A 27,578-nucleotide genomic window follows, 5' to 3' on the forward strand; every position below is an offset into this window, starting at 1 on the left:
AAGTGAAAGGGCTAGCTGGTAGTTATAGTAAGGGTCTCTGTCAGAGATTGTTTACCTACTGCAGCTTAATTTCCATACATATGATAAACTGCAGTATCACCACCATAATCTCCTATCATCCTCAAGAGTGGCATCAAGAAAACATTATTTTTTTTCCAAGTCTCAACTTGCTACTCAGCTGCTCTCCTTTACTTTTTTCCTTCCGAGAACTGCACAGTTTTTCTTTTTGCTGTTGCATCCTCCAGCTACATGTCTTGCTCTCTGTCCCACAGGAGGTATTGAGCACCACTGAGACGGCGTTGGCCATGAACAGGTACATCGGCTCAGCCCTGCTGCCCCTGCTGACCCGCTGTGCCGCTCTCTTTGCTAACACGGAGCACCACGCACAGCTGGTCGACTCGACCCTGCAGACCATCTACCGGCTGTCCAAAGGCCGCTCGCTCACCAAAGCCCAAAGGGACGCCATTGAGGAATGTCTTCTGGCTATCTGCAAGTAAGGCCTGTCAAACTTTGACCGCCATTTTGGATGCCTTTGACAGAGTGTGACCTCAGTTGCACTACATTCCTAAAAATGAACTTTTTTTAAAATCTGCAGTTATATTGTTATTTGTTATTTGTTGCTTATGATATCTGCACAGTCTCCACTGTTGGACTCTGTATTCTTATGTTGAAATTCTTCAACTATTTCAAAGGCATCTGCGTCCCTCCATGATGCAGCAGCTGCTTAGACGGCTGGTGTTCGACGTTCCCATGCTCAACGAATACTGCAAGATACCTCTCCGGGTGAGAGAATTATAACAATCACAGAGGCATCTCATATTTCACAAACCTTTTATCTTCCTCACTTTTTGTGTGTGGACCACACAGTCATTGGATTCCACGAATATTAAGTTAAATTTAACTTGAATCCTTATGTTGTCTTGCACCTCTGATCTCTAGCTGCTGACCAACCACTATGAGCAGAACTGGAAGTACTACTGCCTGCCGTCTGGTATGGGCAGCTTTGGCATAGCCTCCGAGGAGGAGCTCCTCCTCACTAAGAAACTGTTCTGGGGAATCTTCGACTCCCTTTCTCAAAAGGTACAACCAGAAACCACGTTGTTACAGAATATTTATTAAGATAAGCCACCTGTATGTGCAAGGATCAAAAAATTCTTTATCAGTTTGGGTGGCTGCTATACCTCTCCACATTTACTGTATCTGTTCTTCCTCTTACTCATTTCCATTTCTGAGGAAACATTTGAAATGTCAGGAGACAAGGCAGTATTTCCCTAATGTACCTCTCTGTTGCATAACAAAATGTTTAGTAGTCTACAGGTGTTTGCGCTCATGAAGCTTTCCTCTGCTTGCTGCTGTTCTTTTACATTCTGCTTTCTGAAAATCTTGAGTTTTCAACACTCGAGGGTGGCTCTCCTGAGAGAAAAGTTCTTGGTAGTCAGAGGTAGTGAAGTGAAAGCTCAATGAAGTGCTTGTGAGCAGTGCAGCTGAGGCGAAGCCAAAACAGATGAATCATTTATCAGTCTGTGACAGGCCGTCGCTTGGTGCAGACTTTTCCAGCTTTCTGTCTTTCATTTTCCCTCTTTTTCTTTTTCTTACCCTGGCTTCGCTCTGCTCAGTCCATCCATCTAATAATCTAAGCAGACATGACCTCAAAAAATTATAGAGAAAAGTGTGAGAAAACTGGTGTGTAACTCTCCCTTCTGCGGTGTCTGTCTCTTGTGTAGAAGTATGACGCTGAACTTTTCAAAATGGCCAAGTCGTGTCTGTGTGCCATCGCTGGAGCCCTGCCACCTGACTTTGTGGATTCCAGTCTTGGGGCAACTCTGGAAAAACAGGCATCAGTGGATGCACAGGGCAACTTTGACCCCAAACCCATCAACACTGCCAAGTGAGTGCACTTACTCTCTAAGAGTCAAGGAGATTAAAAGGCACAATGTCGTAGTTAATCAGATGCGTAAAACTCATATGCTGGCTTGCCCAATATTAACTTTTTGTTTAAAAACAGCTATTCAGTTAAAGTTTGTGTTTTCCTGGAGTGTTTGTCTACAAATCAAAACAAGGCTTTTACCCGATCAATATATACGCGTAAAATTAACTTTGTAATAACAATAAATATTTAGACCTGATCTGTCCTTTCCAGTATCTCCCTTCCTGAAAAACTTGAGTACATTGCCAACAAATATGCAGAGCATTCCCATGACAAGTGGTCCTCAGAGAAGGTCAGTCCCACTGCGTCTGTGTTTCTTCATCGCTCATGCTGACAGTTGATGAATGATAGCTCCCGTGTGCAGTAGATACAAGTGCAAGGTTCAGTATAAAATGATGTACACTGAACTGTACATAGTTTAGCTTGTCTGGTACTGTAGCACGCCTGGCCAGTCACTACTCACTGTGTATTAGCATTTATATGATTGATTTTGTGTACCTGAAATGCACCCGGCTACATGACCTGTGGTGAACTGCTGTTGCAGGTGTCAGCGGGCTGGAAACATGGAGACAGTGTGGATGAGCAGGCTAAAACCCATCCGCTTCTGAAACCTTACAAAGCTCTGAGTGAGAAGGTACATGCACACTGGTACACATGTAACTGCTGCTGCTACTAGGGGAGCAGTAAACAATCTCTTACTGCTGAATGTATATCAAACATAAGTTAAATACGTCTTTTAATGCAGCAAATCTTGGCATGATCATCTTTTGCAAGTGGATAAAAGAGATACAGTCCTGCATTAGGTTTTAAGAAAAAAATCTAAGAAAAAAAAAAGTAACTTTTGTGTGTGTTGAATATGTAGGAGAGAGAAACATACCGCTGGCCAGTGAGGGAGTCACTGAAGAGCATGTTGGCAATGGGTTGGAACATTGAGAGGACCAAGGAGGGAGAAGCCATGTTCCAGCAGCGAGAGAACGAAAAACAACGAAAGATTTCAGAGTCTCAGGTAACATCCTGATGTATGAGCCACTTTCTGTGGGGATAATTTTCACAAATGTTTTTCTTTGTAATATTTTTATTTTTGTTTTGTCCTCTGTGTGAATCAGCTGCAGCTCTTGCTGTGGTGTTTTTGCAGTGTGTTTAGCAAAGTAATTTATAACGGGACTCCATTAAAAAGGACCACTCCTTTCCCTGTAAGAATAATGCACAAAGCAAGTAAGCTAATAGCTCGAATCAATAACGTTATCACTTAAACATTTAGCTTTATATATCATGTAAAAATGTTGGAGGGGGGTTTCTGTAATCACTCTGGCCGTTTCATACTGAAGAGAAGCTGCTGCATTTTTAACTCAACAAAGGATATTGCTGAGTGTGTTTTCAGCGTCACAGGCAGCTCAGAAATCAGGTTGCATGTGTTAAAATGGAACATATCACTCTTTGCCGTCAACTTCCAGTGTGTGTTGCAAGAAATGTAATGTTATGTTAATAAGTAAAAATATTATCATCAATAGAAATCTGAGAAATCTTTTCGTTTTAATATTTTCAGGTATGTTCTATGCTTAGATTTTCTCTTTCTGACTCTGTAGGTTAATGGATTCAGTCCTGCTCCGATGGACCTGCATAATGTCACTTTGTCTAGAGAGTTACAGGTTGGTTTTCATTTGACTCTTTACAATTGTTGCTCTAAGTCAGTGCCGGACCACAGGAGATAGTTTTCAGTGTCTGAAATACAAAACGTAGGAAAGAGTAAGAAATGGCACTTTGATAATTGTGCTGTTTTTGCAGGGCATGGTGGAAGTGGTTGCAGAAAATTACCACAACATCTGGGCCAAGAAGAAGAAAACTGAACTCGTTAGCAAAGGTGTGCGAATAAAAACACAGTTATGTGCTTCACTCCATCCTGGAAGAGAGAGTCATTTGAGCTAGAGTAATTAATGATCAGTGATTTGTGTAAAATGTATGTGAAATGACTTGTTAAATTTCATTTGACCTACCAGGAGGAGGGACCCACCCGCTGCTGGTTCCCTATGACACCCTGACAGCTAAAGAGAAGTACAGAGACAGGGAGAAGGCCCAGGAGCTCTTCAAGTTTCTGCAGATCAGTGGCTATGCTATCACAAGGTCTCTTTTCACTCCCACGTGTCCTTTAATGTGGAAATAAGTGAAAATAAGGTTATATAATGTTGTGACATTTGCCACATAACTAGCACTATCATTTCTGACCTTATCTCACAGAGGTCTGAAGGACATGGAGCAGGAGTCGTCATCCATGGAGAAGCGTTTTTCCTTCAAGTTCCTCAAGAGGCTCCTCAAATACATCGACTCTGCCCAGGAGTTTATTGCTCACCTTGGTGAGTGCTTGACATTTGAAACACTGAGTACTAAGAGGGTCCTGTACATTGATTCAGAAGTCTTCCATGACACTGACCTTGCCACTCAACTTTGCTGTTAATCCAGAGGCCATGGCCACCAGTGGGAAGACGGACAAATCACCTCATGACCAGGAAATTAAGTTCTTTGCCAAGGTCTGGAAGCCCATTAACACTTCTTGCAAATGAGCCAGTGATATATTGATGAATTTACTTTAGTTTGTAGAGGTTTTTAGTCTGAGAGCTGCTTTTCCTCTCTCCAGGTGTTGCTTCCTCTGACAGATCAGACTTTTAAGAACCACTGTCTCTACTTCCTGTCCACGCCCAGCAAGAACCTGAGCAGCTGCGGCTGTGCCTCCAACAAAGAGAAGGAGATGGTGACCAGGTACTGTGCAATCAGAGGGTTTTCTTACTCTATGTATAATGTCCTCCCCTTTATCTCAGAGAAAAGTGCATCAGAATAATCCCTGTTTCATATCTTCATCAAACCTTTCCTTCCCTGTGCTTCGCTTTTTTTTCCCAGCTCCTCTTTGTTCTCTCTGGAACTTTTTGTTCAATTCTTTTCTTACTTTCTTTGTTTTCCAGCCTGTTCTGTAAGCTAGCAGCTCTTGTCAGACACAGGATTTCTCTCTTTGGTAAGGCTGGCATCGCCTCTGTCTTTGTGCTCGTGTGCCCCTTCGCTTTGAATCTCTTCATGTATTTACGGTAAATGTCTCTCTCACAGGGAGTGACTCAGCAATGATGGTGAGCTGTCTGCACATCCTCACGCACTCCCTTGACACCAGGTAAGGAAAAGTCATTAGTACTCAATCAAGCAGACATTTCTGTTGCCGCCTCTACAATGAACAAGACTTTACAAATTGAAATGGCTCTTTTGTATACACATTAGCCGTTGTGCTCCCTCCCCTTTCTCAGAACGGTGATGAAGTCTGGCGCGGAGCTGGTCAAAGCTGGGTTTAGGACCTTCTTTGAGAACGCGGCGGAGGACTTGGAGAAGCTGCTGGAGATGCTGAAACTGGGGAAGTTCATGCAGTCCCGTGCCCAGATGAAGAGTGTCAGCCAGAGCATCAACTATGTGACCGTGGCCCTGCTGCCCATCCTCACTGCCCTGTTTGACCATATAAGGACACATGATTTTGGATTGGACCTTCTGTGTGAGTTTGTATTTCCATACACACACCGCTGGAATTCAAAAGAGACAGTTTTATCTTGTAGAAACCCTCAGAGACATACCCACCATCACATGGTTTTGGCTTTTTTTCAGTGGATGACGTGCAGCTGTCCTGCTACCGAATCCTGATGTGTTTCTACTCTCTGGGAACAGGAAAGAACGTCTTTGTGGAGAGGTAGGAGGCCAAACTTTATTTTAAAGTTTGCACCAGGATGTGAAATGGCTTTTCTTCTACACATGAGCAGCACTGTATGTTTGATCATTAAGTTTAAGAATCCCTGGTAACGATGAATGCATGCCATCATTTCCATGTTCTATGAGACTTAGCATCAAGGAACTGTGAAATAGCAATTCATAAGCTAGATTATGCTTGTCACAGTTAATTAGAATATGGCTGGTGATATTTTTCATTAACTCATGTTTGTGACAAATAAACTCAAGGCTTTTAGGATGATTTATAGTAGCTCATGTACTGAAGACAGGTTTGGACTTTGGCCAGACAAGATACCAGCTGCATGTATATATATGAAAATCTGTTAAAAGAAAACGATTTCATGGCTCAGGGGAGAAGACACAGCAGAAACACTGAGTGCCGTGTGATGGCTTTCTTTAAAACCGCAATTTTGTGCGATTATTCCCTAACCGGCTGTTTCACAGCCTTAAAGCATCCCAAAATTGTTGCGGAAGAGAAATGTTCTCACCTTGAGCTTGAGCTCAGATGTTGTATGTTGCAACACTTTCTTGTTGGTGTGCTTATTTTCTCTCATATATAGATACAAATATTATTTCTTATTTAAAAATTCAGGCATCTTCCTGCACTGGGGGAGAGCCTGGCGACCTTGGTGGGGGCCATGCCTGTGGCCTTCCTGGAGCCCCACCTAAATGCCCACAATCCACTCTCTGTCTTCAACACCAAGACCCCCAGAGAGAGAGCCAGTGAGTTTCCGCCTGAGCCCCCCTTAAAATTTTGATTGTCATTATGCTGTAAATGTAGTTTTAGCTTCTTTCCCCTTTTCAAAATCCACATTTCTAAGGAATCCTTAGTCTTTGTGTCTAATCACGATGACTTTCTTTCCTAGTTCTCAGTATGCCGGACACGGTGGAGGAGATGTGTCCAGAGATGCCTCGTCTTGACAGACTCCTGAAAGATGTCAATGATCTCTCGGAGTCTGGTGCTCGCTACAGTGACATGCCACAGGTCTGAGGGGCTGATGGGATATTTTAATGTATACAGACTGCTGCGTTTCTGAGGTGTTTGGACAAACAAATGTGGTTCACCGTATTATCTGCTACTTGGATTGCTGGATGTGTAGGTTCCAGTGTTTTTAGTACTTGGCCCATAGTAGGGACTAAGGTCAGGATATCTCAGCCTCTGCTCCGTCAGTTTTGACCTTTTAAAAACTGTCTCTTGCAATTTGCCCAACTTAATGCATGTGCAATACTAAATCCCTGAGGTACGCCATGTAAAGGTTTACAGCTTTTATTTTCTACTCGTGGTGCAGCTGTAGAAATTTAAGAGACACAGTAAACACTTTAATATGTGCACATGGAGCTGGAATACATTATGGCTGCACTCCAAAACTCCATTTTGCATTTATTTGTAGATTTAGTAGTGTTCTTGATTGCCTCTTCTATCATCCAGACATTTAACCTTCAGCCCATCTGTCGTGCAGGTTATTGAGGTGATCTTCCCCATGCTGTGTAACTATCTCTCTTACTGGTGGGAGAAAGGCCCGGAGAACTCACCTCCAGGTGCCGAGTGCTGCACCATGGTGACCTCTGAACACCTCAGCATCATCCTGGGAAATATCCTCAAGATCCTCAACAACAACCTGGGCATTGATGACGCACCATGGATGAAGAGGATTGCAGGTAAGTGACGGCCTCACCGCTGTTAGAAAATTGTGTTTTTTCCAGATTTGGGGATTGTAATGAATTGATCACTTTACAGGAATATACATGAACTTTGCATGAGGTCCTGTTTTTCTACACTGAGGTAGAAACTACCCTCTTTATCCCTCAAATTTAAGGTCAAAGAAACACTTTAGCATGATTATAAAAACTCTTTTTAAGCGAGGGAACCCATGTGGGAACCTAATAATAATACATTTGCATTTTCAGTGCACATTCCTCAGTGGGAGTTCAAGAAAGGCAATAACTTTGGCTGCTAAGGGAGCACATAGCCTGAGGCACACTCACACACTTTTTAAAACCACATATCAATATTGTTTTCTAACATATTTACTGATTGTGACAGCTGATTGCAAAATCCAGTAATATACACGGACACAGAGAAAACTTTGGTGTCTGTGTTTTCTGCAGATCCTTCCAGGCACCTGATTTATTATTGAAAGTCTGTCTAGAATATATTTTTCATTGTCTCCCTTTCCAGTCTACTCTCAGCCAATCATCTGCAAGGCTGGAGCAGATCTGCTGAGAACCCACTTCCTGCCCACACTGGACAAACTAAAGAAGAAGACGGTGAAGGTGAGAACTGAACATATATACTGTACGTGTTATTACAGTTTTGACTTTTTGCATCCACTTTCCACTTGCTGAAAGACAGAGCAGAGATGAGATTATCACCATGGGCTTGTGAAGGTGTCGTGTGTGCGGACATTTAAATCTAATGAACTGCCACAGTAAAGCTGTCGATGTGCTGCAAACGTAGGTTGTGGCTGAAGAGGAGCTGCTGAAAGCCGACAGCAAAGGTGACAACCAGGAGGCCGAGCTGCTGATCCTGGATGAGTTTGCTGTGCTTTGCAGGGACCTCTATGCTTTCTACCCCATGCTCATCCGTTATGTGGATAACAACAGGTATGACACGCATGTTCACTCAGAATGATTTTGATTTGTGTTCATTAGTTTGTCTAGTGTCCAGTGTCATGAAAATACTAGAAAATACTGGATGGAGTTGGAGTTTCTTTATTGTCTATTTCCTTCACAGATGTAACGTGACACATTTGAACTCAGTCGTCCTTGGTTTGTCTCTCCTCCACTCTAGGTCTAGGTGGCTGAAGGAGCCTGATGCTGACTCCACTGAGCTCTTCAGGATGGTGGCTGAGATCTTTATCCTCTGGTGCAAGTCCCATGTACGTTTCACTGTTTAATCTAGTTTTTATATCACAGTATTGCATTTGATGGGAGGATATTGGTCTTGAAGATTTATTTCCTGATTAACCTCTTTTCTTTGTCAATGCTCCCAATGCAGAACTTTAAGCGTGAGGAGCAAAACTTTGTGGTTCAGAATGAGATCAACAATTTGGGCTTCCTGACTGGAGAGGGCCAGACAAAGATGTCCAAGGTAAAGACATAGGATGTGGGTGAATGCAAAATTACAAAATTTTAGATATTTTCAAATTTTTTTTATTGACAAATAAATCCCATAAAAAGACCAATATATGGATTTAAGGATATAGCTCTATTGTTGTCCAAAAACACATAAAAAAAGCAAATTGAGCCACAGTGATGCACTGTTGTTGTTGTTGTTTTTTCATAAACTGTAGTTTATTTTGAATAAATCCCACATACAACACCATCCTGCTGCCTCAAATACTCACACATTGAGGAATTTTTCTCCTCAAGCTCTGACCTGAAATGTTTTTGGAGTTAACACTTAACACACAGGTCTTCCAAGAATAACTCTTTGCCTTTGGAAATTGACCTGTTCATTCTGGACAAAATCTGTCCTGATGTAATGAACTCAGGAGATAGAGCAGAGTACATCTCAGTCCTCTCTGGGTTTAATTTGGACTTTGCTCACTTCTCTCCTGCTCTCCGGTTCACTATGTCAGCACTTTGGAAAAGCACAGCCCAAATTCTTTCTGACGGGATCCCCAAGTGTTCCAGTTTCTGGTGCTGTATTTCAGAAACTCTGCTGACGAAAGGGAAACTCCTTATAAGCACTTTTTAATCAGTTCCTTGACATGGGCTGAACAAGTCGAATATGCAGATGTTAGATGTTCTACAAATCAACAGTATGAGTTCACGTCCTCTATGTCGAGGGTTTACGACATATGACATTTCATGGGGATATTTGTCATATTAAAGTCAGGTGATATATCCGGTGTTGACAGTGTTTGGTCCAGCAGCCGCTCAACTGGCTGTCACTGTGAGACTTTGTAGTTTATTTGTTTTGGCAGAGCCGGACAGTTTATTTATTTGCACTCTTGGGGTATTTTGACATGATCGCTCACAGTGGAGAAAAATCTCCTCAGCTCTTGATCCTGGAGGACTCTGCTTGTTAACTGATTTATGTTGAAGCAGTTTGGGTCCCTAGTATGTGATTCATCTTAATCAATGTTTTTAGGGTGAAGCACACTTCCTGCGCCTGACAGCACAGTCTTATCATAGAGATTAGTTGTTTTTTTTAAACAGCATTTGTCAATCAGCATTTGTTTGGACAGTTTCTGGATAATGTAGTGTGTGTAAAGTGATAATGAATAAACTTTTGTTGTGTCTCTCTGTAGTCAGGTGGTGACCAGGAGAGGAAACACAAGCGTCGTCGTGGTGAATACTACTCCATCCAGACCTCTCTGATTGTCGCTGCCTTGAAGAAGATGCTGCCCATCGGCCTCAACATGTGCACCCCAGGTGACCAGGAGCTCATCTCTTTGGCCAAGATACGCTACAGCCTGGTAAGCTGATAAAATGTGACCTGGTAGAAAGGTTTTTGTGTTTCTTCAGTTTTTTAACTACATACTGATCATTTATATTTTAGGTTAACTTTTTCTGTGCAGGAGGTCAAACATGTACGTGTTATCTTTCTCTTATTACGGGACCTCATATTCAACCTTATCTTATATTATTCTATGTCTTATAATTTGATTCACTGATAGATAATTTTAATGAAGGTGGGAGTTGAGGCTCTAAAAAGTGGTGCCTCTTGATCAGAATTATTAAGCTGTGGCTCTTCTTAAACCCACAGCATTACCTGCTGTCTTTATGGTATGTTTTATCAGCAGTTTAATCACCCTACCACGACTAAAGTTTCTTTTATGACCACACTGTTTGGGTTGCAGAGACCTCAGCTTCCATTTTGATGTGTTAGGTGTTATCCAGAAAGAGCTAAAATAAATTAAGACTCCTCTACTGACTTAAAATTCATTTTTTGGTGCAGTAAGCAAAGAGTATTTATTGAATATAAATGGAAGTATTTTTCAATTAAAGTCCATTGTGATAGCTGCTTTTACTTTTTAATATGTAACAGTAGTATATTAACACTGGATAGCAATTTTTCTCTGATATGATGAATGCCCTTCCCTTCACAGAAAGACACAGATGATGAGGTGAAGGAGCACCTGCGTCAGAATCTCCATCTCCAGGACAAGGTAACACTATGTTCTGTGCATATACAATTCTGATAGCAGGAGCAGTAAATGTATTATCAGATATGTTCAGTTTAATTTGCTGTAGTGTATTTATTGATTTGATTGTGATTGTGTTGTAGTCTGATGACCCAGCGGTCCAGTGGCAGCTGGACCTGTACAAGGATGTGGTGGTGAAGAGTGAAGAGCCTGCAGACCCAGAACACACAGTAGACCGAGTCCAGAGCATCTCTGCTGCAGTTTTCCACCTGGAGCAGGTGAAACTTTGATTTCATCTCTCGTGTTAAGCTCAGTGCATCATTTAACATGAAAAATATACAAAACAGTATCATACCAAATTAAACTACACTACTGTTCCCAACTGTCGTCGTTTCCTTGTCCCTTAGGTGGAGCAGCCTCTGAGGAATAAGAAGTGTGTGTGGCAGAAGCTGCTGTCCAAACAGCGCAAGCGTGCTGTGGTGGCTTGTTTCCGTATGGCTCCACTCTACAATCTACCCAGGTGAGTGTTTTTGACAGCGTCGCACTCCTAGAACTGATAACACAATGTCAATAATTAAATATTGACATTAACTATTTAAACAACCCAGTTAAGACGTTGGCTTTGTCTCAGTCTAACCGTACATAACAAGCAAATCACCAAGTAATCATGGGGTGTGGGGTATTTCTTTCTTGATTGTGTGCCCATGTAAACCCCTCATCACCTCCCTAATGACACTCTCTCCTCTGTGTTGTTTTTTTTGCATAACACTACCTCATCCTCCCTCAGATACAAAAATAATAATTACTTCCTGAATGGCTATCGGGAGGTTTGGCTGGAAAGGGCATTCAAAGCCTCCAGCTTTGACCGCCTGTTCTCCCTGCTGACGGTAAAGTGAAACTACGGGGCGAATGCTTCATCTGTTCAACCTCTCCCCCTTCATCCACCAGGCTGTGGACCGATCTCTGCCTAGCAACCAGTTGTTTCTGCACTGTTGATTCTGATTGGTCAGCTAGAATGAGCCCAAGAATTGATGGAAACAAACTTATTTGGAAAGTGGAAACAAACTGTGAGCTGCAGGCCTCTTGTTTCATTTCAGGTGAACCCTGAAGGAAGGAATGAAGAAAGGAAAGAAGAAGAAAGACAGACAGAAATCTATTAAATACAATCTTGACTTTGATAACTTGGCTAGTTGGTTTACAACATTATGTTTGGTTACAATAAGATATAAAAAGTTGTTTTATGTCTTTTTGCTTCCGGCCATTATTGATGATTTAAAGATTTGTTTTTTATCTGACATTTTACCAAAGGTTATGCGGCTTTACAACACATCTTTGTCAATTAAAATGTGTGTGAATGTGATAATAACAATAATAATATGAGAAATAATAAAAAAAAAGTTCACACATCCAGTGATGTGTTGGAAAACTGCATACCCCCCCTAAAGTGTGCATGCTCCTCAGTGCTCCTAATGAATTTCACAAACCCGATGGAAATAACTACGAAGTAACCAAATGTGACCAGTCAGAAGAGCCAGTGGGTCCCACATTGACCAATCACCACCCTGCCTGAAATGCACTTCCTGTAACCCCCTCCTCCCCCATACATCTCTCCTTCCTGTCTCCTCCAAAAACTCACCAGAACCCGCCCTAATGCCACTGTACCTCCCTCCCCACTCCCCTCCATTCCTCCCCACCTCCCCCCTCCCCAGGCATCGCGCTATCAACTTCTTCATCCCGGCCTATCAGAGACTTTGGATAGAGGCAGAGGAGTACTCCTTTGAGGAGAAGCTAGTTCAGGATCTGGCAGTAAGTACTGGGCTCGCCTTGCCCTCGCCCCGTGTGCCCTGCGTTGGCACCCCTCTGCCAGTCCTGTCTGCCGAATGCTTCTTTAGCTCCGCGCCTGTCGAGCCTTGGGAGCGAGCCCGGGTGGGGACCTCGCCCAGAGCACCCAGGGGCCCCCGCTCTAGGCGTGCAAAACCCTTCAAACAGAGATCCGTCAGGGGTCAGAGGCTGCATGACCAACTCAGGAGACACAGGGCCAGCTCCGGCGCTAACAGCTCTAGAAAAGCAGGCTATGCCTTTCTGACAGCAGTGGTAAGGAGGGCCTTTCACTACAGTAGGAGACTGTCACTAGCTGTTTGGCTGTCAGATCTGGATCCAACCCATCAGTTGTCTTTTCGCTGTACTCTGTAAGTCTGTAGTGTGAGTGTGAAGGTCACGTTACAGTACGTTTTGTGGCCGTGACGTCAGTGGCATGCTCGCGTAGTCATGTGAAGACCACATTTCATATTAGATCTTTGTATTCAGATGTGCAGAAATTCATCAAGACACAAACTGTGCCATTGAACAAGATTATAGGACAGCTTTAGCAGATTTATTGTCCTCGTTGGGATGAAGATCATCTTTATTAGTTAGTTTTATTCTACAATTGTCAGATTAGTTGTGATTTGGAGGTTTGTGTTGTGATAGTCCTTCAATGTCACGCTCCTTTACTGCCAGGATCATTCTTCATGTTCAGAACCATATCACCAAATGCCTTACTGCTTGCATCTGTTTGCTGTAACATGCATGTATTGGAGAACTGGTTCCAACACTGTTCATCATCCACTCTCAACTTCCTCGTCCTGTCCTCTCCACGGATCACCAGGACCTGATGTAAACTCATCCGCATGCTAGCTGAATGTTAACGACTCATTTCTGTGTTTTTGAGAAATGCGTGAATGGGTACAATTGTCCGTGGGTTTGTGAAAATGAATAAAATGTTGATGAGTTGAAGCTGTGTCGGGATGAGAGACTTGGGCAGAGCTCACTGTTCACACCTGTGGATTCCTGCAGAAAACCCCCATGAAGGTTGTGGAGGAGGAGGAAGAGGAGGTGGCTGAGATCCAGCCCGACCCTCTCCATCAGCTCATCCTCCACTTCAGCCACAACGCTCTGACAGAGAGAAGGTGAGAGAGTTAAATGACTGAGCATGAGAGTGAGTCTGTTACAGTGAGCATGCGTTTTAAATTCTGAATTAAAGAAACTCGTTCTTCAGTCACAGAATAAAACAGTACAGCGGTATGCAAACAGTTATGCAATGTGACTTGATTTTTTTTTTTCAGTCACTTGGAAGAAGATCCTTTGTATATTGCGTATGCAGACATGATGGCAAAGGTATTGGACTCTTCTGTTTTTTAGTTAATACTTCTGGTAAATCTCTACTCTTGATAAATGAAACTTGAGCTTTGAAAGTTGACCTGTGTCTTCAGAGCTGTGCAGAGGACGAGGAGGAAGAAGAGGAGGAAGGGAAAGAAAAGACATTTGAGGTACTCGGGTTCATTCATAGGCCTGTGATATTGACTGTGAATCACTGTTAAAAATGTCTCTCTGTTGCGGTTACTGAGTTTGTGCATGTGTGCTGGGTTTTAGGAAAAGGAGATGGAAAAGCAGAAGATCCTGTATCAGCAGGCGAGGCTGCACGCCCGTGGGGCTGCAGAGATGGTGCTGCAGATGATCAGCGCCAGTAAAGGTAATGCTGTGGGAAACATGGAATAGACAGTGAGCTGAATGACACAAAAAGCCAATCTTCACTTTAAAAATAAATATTTTGATAATAATAAAAATAAAGTGTCAGTCAAACCTTCTCCTGTCTCCTGCTTTCTTTGTATCTTGAGTTTTTGATTTGCAGCTTTTATCTCAGTTTTCTTCTTCTGCCGTCAGGTCGTCTAGGCCCCATGGTGACCTGCACCCTCAAACTGGGAATCTCCATCCTAAATGGAGGCAACGTGCAAGTTCAGCAGGTCAGCTGAAAAATTCAGTATTTATTTATTCGTCTCATCCTTCTAATTCTTTCCCCCAAAATACCAACTTTATCTAGATAATGTTCACCGGCTGGTTTTCTGGTTTTGGGAGGAGAAAGTTTAATGCATCTCTTTTTATTGCAGAAAATGCTCGATTACCTGAAAGAGAAAAGGGACGCAGGGTTTTTCAAGAGTCTCTCAGGACTGATGCAGTCTTGCAGGTACTGTGATATTACTGTGTCTGTGCCGAAAAGACAGGACATCTGTGCAGACATCAAGAGCTTTGATTTCACTCATGAATTTATTTCCCTTAGTGTCCTGGACTTGAATGCATTTGAGAGGCAGAACAAAGCAGAAGGTCTTGGCATGGTGACAGAGGAAGGTTCAAGTAAGTGAAGAGATGTCTTGTTAGATGAGAGATTCTACCTGTTTTCTCTTCTTAGACTTCTAAGCTCCACTTTTTTGACACAAATTTGTCCTGAAGTTCTGTTCACGCCCGTTGAAGCACCTGATTTTATTCTTGACCGTAAGACGACAAAATAATCTGCCCTTTTCCCTTCACTAAGCTAATGCTGAACCATGACAACTGTATAACCCCGGTGTCCATTCAAGGCTCTTATTAAATGCTAGTTCCTAATTAACCCTCTTTGTATGGACTCGGTAGCTAAAACAATCAAAATTACATTGTGAATTTTGATTAATACAAATAGTTTGCTGCCTGCGCTGCAGTCTTGAAATCACTGAAGTCGTCAGTGTGGTGTCATGGTGTTTAATGTCATGTTTTTAGTCAACAAAGCAGGAATGAGCCTCACATATTACGAAACACTGTCTTATCAATCATGTATTCCAGGAGTTTAGCAAACAGTAAACTTGCCTTCTGTCAGCTTGTGATATTGGGGGCACTGAGGTAGATGTCCAGTCATCCGTAGAGAAGAGTAAATACAAAACATGCGGTAACAGACGACATGGTTCGGCATTAATACCAGAGCTTCCGTCTCACGCCAACTTACAACACAAACACTCTCACCCGATGCTTTTCACATCAAACTATGTCCGTCTTTTCATCATTCAGCCCTCTGCTAAACATTTCCACCGAGTTCTGTGTTTAACAGTTCACTGTTACTACTCGTGTCTCCGTTATTGTTATGAATTTTTCACCATGACAGAATTCTTATTTGATACTCATCTTGTTAGACGCAACATAGACACAACCCAGACCTATGATTTTCCCTCGTCTAAAACAGTTTTTTTTTTTTTTTTTTAACTGCATGAATTTGTTTTTCACTCGTAGCCGATATATTCATATCTCTTCGTATTGTAACTCAATGTCCTCTCTTTTTGCTTATGTCTTCGTGTATTGTTTGTCTCCTTCCTGTCATTTTAAAATCCCATCGATGGCAGTCCACACTCAGCGGGGTAAATAGCAAATTTAGATCATCCTGATATGGCTATGCTTCCACCTTGAATGTCTCCTCCATATCTGTGGTCCATTACTCCCTGCTTTATTTGGTACCAAGCCCCCTTCCTCCCCCATGCCCAGACGTCTGTAGGGACACACTGTGCATGCAGACTGTTAGAGTGTACACAGAAACTGGGTCTTCAGTATCCATTGCCTGTACTTTTGTGTGATATTTGTTCCCATTCCCTTCATGTTAACATTTACTAATGCAAATCCTATTACTGATTCTCAAATCTTCCGTTCTAAGGCTATCAGTGCCACCTCCCAAGGGTTTGACTGAAGGTTTGTGGACTCTTCCACAGCCTAAGCAAAGCTTTGTCTTGCTTTGGACTTATTTTGGGCCTATTTCACAAAGCTGGTTTCCATATAGATGTTTAACTTTCACATGGTTCTATCTGCTCACAGAAATGTTATTTTTGCTCATTCTGTATAGATCTGTTGACTGAATTATCTGGTTGAACTTTAAAGTGAATTCTGTAACCACGTCTGTCCACGCTGCTTTTCTTTCTGAAATGATATCCTACAACAGGCCCAATCCCGGCCTGCATGTGAAAGTTATCAGGCTTCTCCCAGCTTATGGAAATGTCCTAGTGTTTCACTGTTGTTTTAATGAAAGAGCATTTTTACAAAAAGCACTTTGGATTCAGTTTTGAACCTGCAATCTAAAGGCCCTGGACTTCAAAAACATTTTGAACGTGAAACCTGTCCTGCTTGCCTCATGTTAATTGTTTTTGAGGGGAGTTTCACTTATTATTAGACCTCCTCCTGTAGAGTAAATATAGACTTTAATTACACTGTGTGGGGTTTCAGGTGTATTCACCAATATGTCCTCTCTGTCAAGGCTCCAAGGTGCTACAGAATGATGAGTTTACTAAAGATCTGTTCCGGTTTTTGCAACTTCTGTGTGAGGGGCACAATGGAGGTGAGGTTGCATTCATGTGTATTTTAAAGTCACGTTTTCATCAATAGTAGCATCTCATTGTTTGGATAAATTTATTTTGTACACTGTTTCACGTGAGACTGAGGATAAAATTTTTTTTTGTCTCTGTCAGATTTCCAGAACTTCCTGAGAACCCAGACTGGAAACACAACCACAGTCAACATCATTATCAGCACAGTTGACTATCTGCTCCGTCTTCAGGTGTGTAAAACACAAAGTCACAAAAATATAGACACCCTCTGTCTTTGTTCTTTTTATCTCCCTCAATGCTGTTGTTTATTTCATCAGTTTACTTATATGATCCTCTTCCTCAGGAATCTATCAGCGACTTCTACTGGTACTACTCTGGCAAAGATGTCATTGATGAGACTGGAAAAGTCAACTTCTCCAAAGCTTTATCTGTAGCCAAGCAGATTTTCAACTCACTGACTGAGTACATTCAGGTAAGAAGCTGAGCCCTCAGTCAGGAATATAAAGACTCTTGGTTCCTTTCATCAAATATTTTATGTGCTCTCTCTTTCCCATCATCTCTCTTTCCTATGTGTCCTCTTTCAGGGTCCGTGTATTGGGAACCAGCAGAGTCTCGCTCACAGCAGACTGTGGGATGCAGTCGTGGGCTTCTTGCATGTATTTGCCAACATGCAAATGAAGCTATCTCAGGTACGCTGAACACTAGAACACACAGTGGTAGTAAGAAGTAACTGGAGCTGCCAAGCTGTTACAGACAGATATTGTATTGGTGTATATGTGGGCAGAAAAGCAACAATAGGAAAATGTCTCTTGTCTCGGTTTTAGGATGCCAGTCAGATTGAGCTGTTGAAGGAGCTGATGGATTTACAGAAGGACATGGTTGTCATGTTGCTGTCTCTGCTTGAGGGTAAGAGCCTGAAGCTGCCACTCACTGACAAAGAAATTACAAGAGACAGGGTAGAAATCATTTTTGGCTGAACATCCTGACATATCTGAGATGATGGTATTACATGTCCATATTCTTTCAAGTAAAAGTTAACGGGCTACGTGATACACTTTATGTCTGTACTTTATTCCTGAAATAAATGTTGTTCCCTCCTCAGGTAATGTGGTGAATGGAACAATTGGAAAGCAGATGGTCGACACTCTGGTGGAGTCTTCTAACAATGTGGAGATGATCCTCAAGTTCTTCGACATGTTCCTCAAATTGAAGGATCTGACGACCTCTGACAACTTCAGGGAGTACGACCCCGAGTGTAAAGGCATTATTTCAAAGAAGGAGTTCCAGAAGTCCATGGAGAGTCAGAAGCAGTACACCCAGTCTGAGATTGATTTCCTGCTCTCGTGTGCAGAGGCGGATGAGAACGACATGTTTAATTACAAGGAGTTTGTGGAGCGGTTCCATGAGCCGGCCAAAGATATCGGCTTCAACGTGGCAGTGCTGCTGACCAACCTGTCCGAACACATGCCGCACGACTCTCGACTCGCCACCTTCTTGGATCTGGCAGAGAGCGTGCTCAGCTACTTTGAACCATACCTGGGTCGTATTGAGATCATGGGCAGTGCAAAGCGTATCGAGAGGGTTTACTTTGAGATCAGCGAGTCGAGCCGCGAACAGTGGGAGAAGCCGCAGGTCAAAGAGTCCAAGCGTCAGTTCATCTTTGATGTGGTCAATGAAGGCGGAGAGAGCGAGAAGATGGAAATGTTTGTGAATTTCTGTGAGGACACCATCTTTGAGATGCAGCTGGCTTCACAGATCTCTGAGCCTGACATGGTTGAACAGCCTGAGGAGGAGGAAGAGGAGGACGGACACAGCATCCTGGACGAGCTGGCTGGAGAGGAAGGAGGCGCCTTAGAGTCGGCCTCAGCCTTCACCACTGCGTGTTGCTCAGTCAAGAAGAAGGTTGCGCATGTTCGACACATTTTATCTATTAAAAACATACGCAAGCAGTTCAAGAAGGTCAAGAAACTGAGCATCAGGGAGATTATCACAGGCTTCTTCTCCTTCTTCTGGATGCTCTTTACCGGCTTCTTTAAGGGAATCTACGGCCTCATCTTTGGTTTCTTCCACGTCATTTGGTCCTCCATGTTTGGCGGTGGCCTGGTAGAGGGCGCCAAGAACATGAAGGTCACAGACATCCTTGGAAACATGCCTGACCCGACCCAATTTGGTATCCATGGAGATGTGATAGAAGGAGAAAAATTGGAGGCCATAGAGTCAACAGGAAACTTGGATATAGCCATGGCACCAGCAGGGGACATAGCAGAGGTGGACTTGATGTTGGAGATGCTGACGATGCCTAAAAAGGAAGGAGGGAAACATGTGGAACCCGGCCTGGGCGATGTTTCAGAGCTGTGTGCAGAAACGTCAACTGCTGATCACAAAAAGGTTTGCAGTCAAAATTCAGTAATGATTAATGATTTTAAACTCGGTAGATTCCTGCTTTTCATTGTCACTGCGATTCAGTCTCTCAGCTCATTGATATGTGTTATCACTCTCTTGCAGAAAGCTGCTTCCAAGCCTGTTGAAACCCCCGAGAGTGAACCAGAAAAAGCAGAGTAAGTAAAGCTGAGTAAAAATAATTACCTTGCAGAATAAAAAGAACTCTAAAGTAATAACTACAATGACTAATACAGCACAGAGAACCAAGAGAAGGAGGATAAACCAAAGGAGGAGGAGGCCAAGGAACCAGTGACGGAGGAGAAGCCCAAGACCAGATCGAGCCAGCCTAAAGAGGCGGCACCTGCCTTCATGTCCAGTATCTTTGCTGTTCTGGACATCTACCTGACAAAGACGCTGGTGAGCCCCGACACAGCTCTTCCAGCTGAGCTGTTTGTGGCTTTGCTGGACACAAAATGTTCAATATCGTTTTTTTTGGACTCATTCCTTTTTCTAATAATTGTTTCTGAAATGTGAGCAGTCATCAGTTGGTCTGTTATTTTCCTCACAGAACTACCTGGCTCGTAACTTCTACAACATGCGCTTCCTGGCTCTGTTTGTGTGTTTTGCCATCAATTTCATTCTGCTCTTCTACAAGGTAAATCAGTTAGCAAAGCAGAGCTGCAATGATTAGGGGATTAATCGATTTTCAAATAAGCATTTCAGTCATTTTTTAAAAGCAAAAATACCAAGCATTACTTTTTCTAGCATCTCAAATGGGAGAATTTGATCCTTTTCCTGTCATAGATGATAGTAAACTGAATATGTTTGGACTATGGGTGTTGAAATTTTAGGGAAATGCTTCTCCAGATGACACAGATTTCTTATTAGTATACTTGGTATATTTTGCTCTTTAGGTCACTGGAGAAGCAGATGAAGAAATCGACGATGAAAACAGCTGGGGTGAGGACGAAGAGGAGGCTGATGAGAACACGCTTTTTGACATGGATGAGTTTGTGCTTCAGGAGAGCACCGGCTACATGTTACCCACGCTGCGCTTCTTAGCTGTTTTCCACACTGTCATCTCGCTGCTCTGTGTGCTTGGGTACTACTGTCTGAAGGTGGGTGCATTCATGATGCCGTTACTACTTTAACAGTCTGTCTTCACTTAGCTGAGAATAATTTCATTGAAAATGATACCACTGTGTAACTAAAGTTATAGTTTAATTTTTGGCTTTTAGGTTCCCTTGGTGGTGTTCAAGAGGGAGAAGGAGATTGCCAGGAAGCTTGAATTTGATGGTCTGTACATTACTGAGCAGCCGTCTGACGATGACATTAAAGGACAGTGGGATCGACTCGTCATCAACACCCCGTGAGTCGTTCACAGCTCCCATTAACATTAGTCTCACCGTCTAAATGATTTACCTGGATCACTAAACATTTTTTAAAATGTAAGGAAAGTACGATTTATTTTTTCCTTACCAACGCAGATTATCTTACGCAACACTTACTCGTTTGCAAATGCAAAAGAACTAAAACACGATACCTCCATATTTTTTATGCCTACATGTGCGAAACAGTTGAGCAAGAATAATCAAAACCTGCACCGCTTAAAAGGGCATCATCATTATTCACATTTTTAAAAAATAAATGCTGTCTCAACTACACATGAACTGATGGTAGCAGATGCTTCTCCTGAGCACAAACATCCTTTCTAATGATGACTTTAAGCACAGACAGGACAGAAACTGAAAGTCTGTTCACTAATTCATCTGCTCTGTTTGTGTCAAGACATCAGCCTGATATCTGCAGACAGCTGTGTGTCAGTGTTAGCTACCCGTAAGGGACAGACTAAATAAAGGAGAATCACTAGACTTTCCATGACCTTGCATCCCGTAGTGAAAGGTAATATCTCTTCAACGGACACAGAGTGTTCAGCATGGTCTTCTTTCAGACTAACTCATATCACAGGTGCAACAGCCAATTTATTTTTAAAAAAAAAGTTAATAAAAATCAGTCAGTAATGAAAATAGTCATTAGATAAAGTTTGAGTAGCAACTATACATTATGAAACGCATTACATCCAAACTTTGTTGCTGTTGAGGCCTGAAGCATAAAACAACAGATGTACTTTATCAATTTATTTATTTTTATTATTATTATTTATTTTTATTATTATTATTTTTTATTATTTTTAATTACCACAGCTGAACTAAGTCCTAAATCCACATTCCATTACAGGTCTTTCCCCAGCAACTACTGGGACAAGTTTATCAAGCGCAAGGTGAGTATCTGAGAAGCTGACACCATATTTATCAAGTATTGTAACTGACCTGTATCGATGGGCTTGTGCATGTTATTTGGGTCCCTCAGTGCTGACAAAATAGTTACAGCTGATCATGCCTCATTTTCCTGCTGATGCTCTGGAAAATGCATGAACTTTTAAATATTACTCTTCTTCTTTTACTCTTCTTTACTGCTGCTGTGTGTGTGTGTGTGTGTGTGTGTGTGTAGGTGATCAACAAATACGGTGATCTGTATGGAGCCGAACGCATTGCTGAGCTCTTGGGCCTGGATAAGAGCGCTCTCGACTTTGACCCCACAGTGGAGACTGTTGAGAAGGAAGCCTCACTGCTCTCCTGGTGAGAACTCAGTTCTTGTTTCCCCCTAACCCTTTTCAAAGGCTGCATTTACTATGTGTTTGCACGCAGGGAGAGTTTTAGACTCTTGTAGCTTAACAAGAACAGGTTTAAAAAAAAGTGTGTTAAAAGACAGAAATTTTAGCACTAACCCAAGAAATCATTGATTTACTGGGACTGATGAGTAGGGCTGGGTATCGAATTCAATACTTCCTAAGGTAACGACCGAGCTGGCTGGATATAATCGGGTATCAAAAAAATTTAATTTAGTTCGATACCAAATGGGTTAATCTTGTAAACGTCAGTGAGTCAATAAGCTTGCAGCATGTTTGACGTGTCAAACTCAAAAGTGCTGGTGATTGGCTGTGCCCAGTCATCCAGGAAAAACACTAGTTTATGCCACGCCCACAAAATCCTTGTAAAATGTGGAAAAGATTTAGAGTGTGGCTCCATTTTAGCAGCATTGATGCTAACAGTGCATAATGCAAAATATGTATAGGCATGAAAGACACTCTGCCAATGCTTTCTGGCTTGGCAACAAGTTATCTCTGTATGCAAGCAACATCCACATCCTCAGAACGTAAAATTTCTACTGCTAGGGACACTATTAGCCTGGAGTGAGCTTGTCTGACACCTGAAAAAGCAGACATGCTGATTTTTTATAAAGACTTGCTGATTTATATAATGGTATGCTGCAGTAAGCATAATATACTGACTTGAAACTGTTAATTTTGCACTGAAAACTATTTGCACTGGTTCATTGTGTTGGTTACATTTGTTACGTTGTACTTGTTTCTCTTTTTACTTTTCACGTTTTCCATGCATGTATGAATGAAAAAGGGCAGAAACTGAAAAATAAAACCAAAGTTTTTCAAAGTTATGTGTAATGTGCATTTTTCCTTGCAAAGGCAAGGTATCGGTATCAAAATTTTTTGAAGGATACCCAGCCCTACTGATGAGCTCCTCTATTTACAACCACTGTAATGGGTCATCTGGGATTGTTTAAAAATTGTACTCAAAGGGCTTTTACATTAGTCCAAGACTGAGCATTACCTAACCTAAACATGTCTAAAACTAGTGCTGCTGGTTTCAGGAATAAAAATCAAGCCGAATAATTAACATTGACATGGATGAAATGATTGAGATTCATCTTATATTCCTCAGAATTTCTACTATATCTATAGTTGTTTTTGGATGTTTACATGTTTTTTTGTATGTTTTCTCATTGACAGGCTGAGCTCCATTGACACAAAGTACCACATCTGGAAACTGGGCGTGGTTTTGACTGACAATGTAAGTTTACTCAATAGGGGTGGTGAAAAAAATAAGAGACCAGTGTGCAATTATTAACAGAAACAATAAAAATTAAGAGTAAAAAGATATATAAAATATGAAGAATAAAAAATAAAGATACATTATATACGTTGTAGCAACCCCCAGATTGTTAATGGGCCCAAAAAAGTCATACTTTAGTATGACCTCAAAATGTCATAAAAAACGACATAGTAAAGCAAGGCGCCAAAATATGCCCATAAAGTCATATTTTAATATTTAAGACCTCAAAAAGTCATAAAATATGACATACGACCGTAAGGCATCAAAATATGCCCAAAAAAGTCATATTTTAGTAAGACCTCAAAAAGTCATAAAATACGACATACAGCTGTAAGGTGTCAAAATATGCCCAAAAAAGTCATATTTTAATAAGACCTCAAAAAGTCAAAAAATATGACATACGGCCGTAAAGCATCAAAATATGCCCAAAAAAGTCATATGTTACAAAGACCTCAAAAAGTCATAAAAAAAACTCATAATATAGTAAGGCGTCAAAATATGCCCAAAAAAGTCATATTTTAGAAAGACCTCAAAAAGTCATAAAAAATGTCATAGTATAGTAAGGCGTCAAAATCGGTCAAAAAAAGTCAAAAAAAATTTTGACCTCAAAATGTCATAAAAAACGTCATAATATAGTAAGGCGTCAAAATCGGTCAAAAAAAGTCAAAAAAAATTTTGACCTCAAAATGTCATAAAAAACGTCATAGTATAGTAAGGCGTCAAAATCGGTCAAAAAAAGTCAAAAATTTTTTGACCTCAAAATGTCATAAAAACGTCATAGTATAGTGAGGCATCAAAATCGGTCAAAAAAAGTCAAAAAAATTTTTGACCTCAAAATGTCATAAAAAACGTCATAGTATAGTAAGGCGTTTTTTTCGGGCAAAAAAAGTCAAAAAAATTTTTGACCTCAAAATGTCATAAAAAACGTCATAGTATAGTAAGGCGTCAAAATCGGTCAAAAAAAGTCAAAAAAAATTTTGACCTCAAAATGTCATAAAAAACGTCATAGTATAGTAAGGCGTTTTTTTCAGTCAAAAAAAGTCAAAAAATTTTTTGACCTCAAAATGTCATAAAAAACGTCATAGTATAGTAAGGCGTCAAAATTGGTCAAAAAAAGTCAAAAAATTTTTTTGACCTCAAAATGTCATAAAAAACGTCATAGTATAGTAAGGCGTCAAAATCGGGCAAAAAAAGTCAAAAAAATTTTTGACCTCAAAATGTCATAAAAAACGTCATAGTATAGTAAGGCGTTTTTTTCGGTCAAAAAAAGTCAAAATTTTTTTTGACCTCAAAATGTCATAAAAAACATCATAGTATTGTAACGCGTTTTTTTCGGGCAAAAAAAGTCAAAAAATTTTTTTGACCTCAAAATGTCATAAAAAACGTCATAGTATAGTAAGGCGTTTTTTTCGGTCAAAAAAAGTCAAAAAATTTTTTGACCTCAAAATGTCATAAAAAACGTCATAGTATAGTAAGGCGTTTTTTTCGGGCAAAAAAAGTCAAAAAATTTTTTGACCTCAAGATATAATAAAAAACGTCATAGTATAGTAAGGCGTTTTTTTCGGTCAAAAAAAGTCAAAAAATTTTTTGACCTCAAAATGTCATAAAAAACGTCATAGTATAGTAAGGCGTTTTTTTTCGGGCAAAAAAAGTCAAAAATTTTTTTGACCTCAAAATATCATAAAAAACGTCATAGTATAGTAAGGCGTCAAAATTGGTCAAAAAAAGTCAAAAAAATTTTTGACCTCAAAATGTCATAAAAAACGTCATAGTATAGTAAGGCGTTTTTTTCGGGCAAAAAAAGTCAAAAATTTTTTTGACCTCAAGATATAATAAAAAACGTCATAGTATAGTAAGGCGTCAAAATCGGTCAACAAAAGTCAAAAAAAATTTTGACCTCAAAATGTCATAAAAAACGTCATAGTATAGTAAGGCGTTTTTTTCGGGCTAAAAAAGTCAAAAAAATTTTTGACCTCAAAATGTCATAAAAAACGTCATAGTATAGTAAGGCGTCAAAATCGGGCAAAAAAAGTCAAAAAAATTTTTGACCTCAAAATGTCATAAAAAACGTCATAGTATAGTAAGGCGTTTTTTTCGGGCAAAAAAAGTCAAAAAATTTTTTGACCTCAAAATGTCATAAAAAACGTCATAGTATAGTAAGGCGTCAAAATCGGGCAAAAAAAGTCAAAAAAATTTTTGACCTCAAAATGTCATAAAAAACATCATAGTATAGTAAGGCGTTTTTTTCGGTCAAAAAAAGTCAAAAAAATTTTTGACCTCAAAATGTCATAAAAAACATCATAGTATAGTAAGGCGTTTTTTTCGGGCAAAAAAAGTCAAAAAATTTTTTGACCTCAAAATGTCATAAAAAACGTCATAGTATAGTAAGGCGTCAAAATCGGTCAAAAAAAGTCAAAAAAATTTTTGACCTCAAAATGTCATAAAAAACGTCATAGTATAGTAAGGCGTCAAAATTGGTCAAAAAAAGTCAAAAAATTTTTTGACCTCAAAATGTCATAAAAAACGTCATAGTATAGTAAGGCGTTTTTTTCGGGCAAAAAAAGTCAAAAATTTTTTTGACCTCAAGATGTAATAAAAAACGTCATAGTATAGTAAGGCGTTTTTTTCGGTCAAAAAAAGTCAAAATTTTTTTTGACCTCAAAATGTCATAAAAAACATCATAGTATTGTAACGCGTTTTTTTCGGGCAAAAAAAGTCAAAAAAATTTTTGACCTCAAGATATCATAAAAAACGTCATAGTATAGTAAGGCGTTTTTTTCGGTCAAAAAAAGTCAAAAATTTTTTTGACCTCAAAATGTCATAAAAACGTCATAGTATAGTAAGGCGTCAAAATTGGTCAAAAAAAGTCAAAAAAATTTTTGACCTCAAAATGTCATAAAAAACGTCATAGTATAGTAAGGCGTCAAAATTGGTTAAAAAAAGTCAAAAAAATTTTTGACCTCAAAATGTCATAAAAAACGTCATAGTATAGTAAGGCGTTTTTTTTCGGGCAAAAAAAGTCAAAAATTTTTTTGACCTCAAAATGTCATAAAAAACGTCATAGTATAGTAAGGCGTCAAAATAGGTCAAAAAAAGTCAAAAAAATTTTTGACCTCAAAATGTCATAAAAAACGTCATAGTATAGTAAGGCGTCAAAATCGGGCAAAAAAAGTCAAAAAAATTTTTGACCTCAAAATGTCATAAAAAACGTCATAGTATAGTAAGGCGTTTTTTTCGGGCAAAAAAAGTCAAAAAATTTTTTGACCTCAAAATGTCATAAAAAACGTCATAGTATAGTAAGGCGTCAAAATCGGGCAAAAAAAGTCAAAAAAATTTTTGACCTCAAAATGTCATAAAAAACATCATAGTATAGTAAGGCGTTTTTTTCGGTCAAAAAAAGTCAAAAAAATTTTTGACCTCAAAATGTCATAAAAAACATCATAGTATAGTAAGGCGTTTTTTTCGGGCAAAAAAAGTCAAAAATTTTTTGACCTCAAAATGTCATAAAAAACGTCATAGTATAGTAAGGCGTCAAAATTGGTCAAAAAAAGTCAAAAAAATTTTTGACCTCAAAATGTCATAAAAAACGTCATAGTATAGTAAGGCGTCAAAATCGGGCAAAAAAAGTCAAAAAAATTTTTGACCTCAAAATGTCATAAAAAACGTCATAGTATAGTAAGGCGTTTTTTTCGGGCAAAAAAAGTCAAAAATTTTTTTGACCTCAAAATGTCATAAAAAACGTCATAGTATAGTAAGGCGTCAAAATTGGTCAAAAAAAGTCAAAAAAATTTTTGCCCTCAAAATGTCATAAAAAACGTCATAGTATAGTAAGGCGTCAAAATTGGTCAAAAAAAGTCAAAAAATTTTTTGACCTCAAAATGTCATAAAAAACGTCATAGTATAGTAAGGCGTTTTTTTCGGGCAAAAAAAGTCAAAAAAATTTTTGACCTCAAAATGTCATAAAAAACGTCATAGTATAGTAAGGCGTCAAAATTGGTCAAAAAAATTCAAAAAATTTTTTGACCTCAAAATGTCATAAAAAACGTCATAGTATAGTAAGGCGTTTTTTTCGGGCTAAAAAAGTCAAAAAAATTTTTGACCTCAAAATGTCATAAAAAAACGTCATAGTATAGTAAGGCGTCAAAATCGGTCAAAAAAAGTCAAAAAATTTTTTGACCTCAAAATGTCATAAAAAACGTCATAGTATAGTAAGGCGTCAAAATCGGGCAAAAAAAGTCAAAAAAATTTTTGACCTCAAAATGTCATAAAAAACGTCATAGTATAGTAAGGCGTTTTTTTC

At 40.0% G+C, this 27,578-nt stretch overlaps 1 protein-coding gene across 4 annotated transcripts in view; it reads left to right on the top strand.

Moving 5' to 3' along the window:
• ryr3 (ryanodine receptor 3) overlaps positions 1–27,578 on the top strand; it is a 115,927-nt gene that overhangs the window by 64,489 nt on the left and 23,860 nt on the right. For 2 of the 4 annotated variants that reach the window (XM_041064031.1, XM_041064034.1), the window contains 51 exons: positions 273–493; positions 693–783; positions 940–1,080; positions 1,725–1,888; positions 2,141–2,219; positions 2,472–2,561; positions 2,790–2,933; positions 3,514–3,576; positions 3,713–3,788; positions 3,925–4,048; positions 4,163–4,278; positions 4,385–4,452; positions 4,560–4,681; positions 4,882–4,931; positions 5,021–5,081; positions 5,212–5,450; positions 5,561–5,642; positions 6,273–6,403; positions 6,547–6,665; positions 7,141–7,339; positions 7,860–7,954; positions 8,139–8,284; positions 8,472–8,559; positions 8,679–8,771; positions 9,937–10,104; positions 10,738–10,797; positions 10,917–11,051; positions 11,181–11,293; positions 12,483–12,579; positions 13,609–13,721; positions 13,878–13,929; positions 14,025–14,081; positions 14,185–14,284; positions 14,476–14,555; positions 14,700–14,776; positions 14,870–14,943; positions 15,957–15,971; positions 16,856–16,936; positions 17,067–17,155; positions 17,269–17,397; positions 17,510–17,614; positions 17,750–17,831; positions 18,028–19,313; positions 19,431–19,483; positions 19,562–19,724; positions 19,876–19,962; positions 20,222–20,425; positions 20,546–20,676; positions 21,546–21,588; positions 21,819–21,946; positions 23,176–23,236. In XM_041064031.1, the coding sequence (XP_040919965.1) occupies positions 273–493; positions 693–783; positions 940–1,080; positions 1,725–1,888; positions 2,141–2,219; positions 2,472–2,561; positions 2,790–2,933; positions 3,514–3,576; positions 3,713–3,788; positions 3,925–4,048; positions 4,163–4,278; positions 4,385–4,452; positions 4,560–4,681; positions 4,882–4,931; positions 5,021–5,081; positions 5,212–5,450; positions 5,561–5,642; positions 6,273–6,403; positions 6,547–6,665; positions 7,141–7,339; positions 7,860–7,954; positions 8,139–8,284; positions 8,472–8,559; positions 8,679–8,771; positions 9,937–10,104; positions 10,738–10,797; positions 10,917–11,051; positions 11,181–11,293; positions 12,483–12,579; positions 13,609–13,721; positions 13,878–13,929; positions 14,025–14,081; positions 14,185–14,284; positions 14,476–14,555; positions 14,700–14,776; positions 14,870–14,943; positions 15,957–15,971; positions 16,856–16,936; positions 17,067–17,155; positions 17,269–17,397; positions 17,510–17,614; positions 17,750–17,831; positions 18,028–19,313; positions 19,431–19,483; positions 19,562–19,724; positions 19,876–19,962; positions 20,222–20,425; positions 20,546–20,676; positions 21,546–21,588; positions 21,819–21,946; positions 23,176–23,236 (6,585 nt within the window). The remainder of the gene's footprint in view (positions 1–272; positions 494–692; positions 784–939; positions 1,081–1,724; positions 1,889–2,140; positions 2,220–2,471; positions 2,562–2,789; positions 2,934–3,513; positions 3,577–3,712; positions 3,789–3,924; positions 4,049–4,162; positions 4,279–4,384; positions 4,453–4,559; positions 4,682–4,881; positions 4,932–5,020; positions 5,082–5,211; positions 5,451–5,560; positions 5,643–6,272; positions 6,404–6,546; positions 6,666–7,140; positions 7,340–7,859; positions 7,955–8,138; positions 8,285–8,471; positions 8,560–8,678; positions 8,772–9,936; positions 10,105–10,737; positions 10,798–10,916; positions 11,052–11,180; positions 11,294–12,482; positions 12,580–13,608; positions 13,722–13,877; positions 13,930–14,024; positions 14,082–14,184; positions 14,285–14,475; positions 14,556–14,699; positions 14,777–14,869; positions 14,944–15,956; positions 15,972–16,855; positions 16,937–17,066; positions 17,156–17,268; positions 17,398–17,509; positions 17,615–17,749; positions 17,832–18,027; positions 19,314–19,430; positions 19,484–19,561; positions 19,725–19,875; positions 19,963–20,221; positions 20,426–20,545; positions 20,677–21,545; positions 21,589–21,818; positions 21,947–23,175; positions 23,237–27,578) is intronic. The other 2 variants (XM_041064032.1, XM_041064035.1) reach the window with 1 other exon arrangement.

The sequence above is a fragment of the Toxotes jaculatrix genome, chromosome 19 (assembly GCF_017976425.1).
Source record: "Toxotes jaculatrix isolate fToxJac2 chromosome 19, fToxJac2.pri, whole genome shotgun sequence".
Classification (NCBI taxonomy): Eukaryota; Metazoa; Chordata; class Actinopteri; family Toxotidae; genus Toxotes; species Toxotes jaculatrix.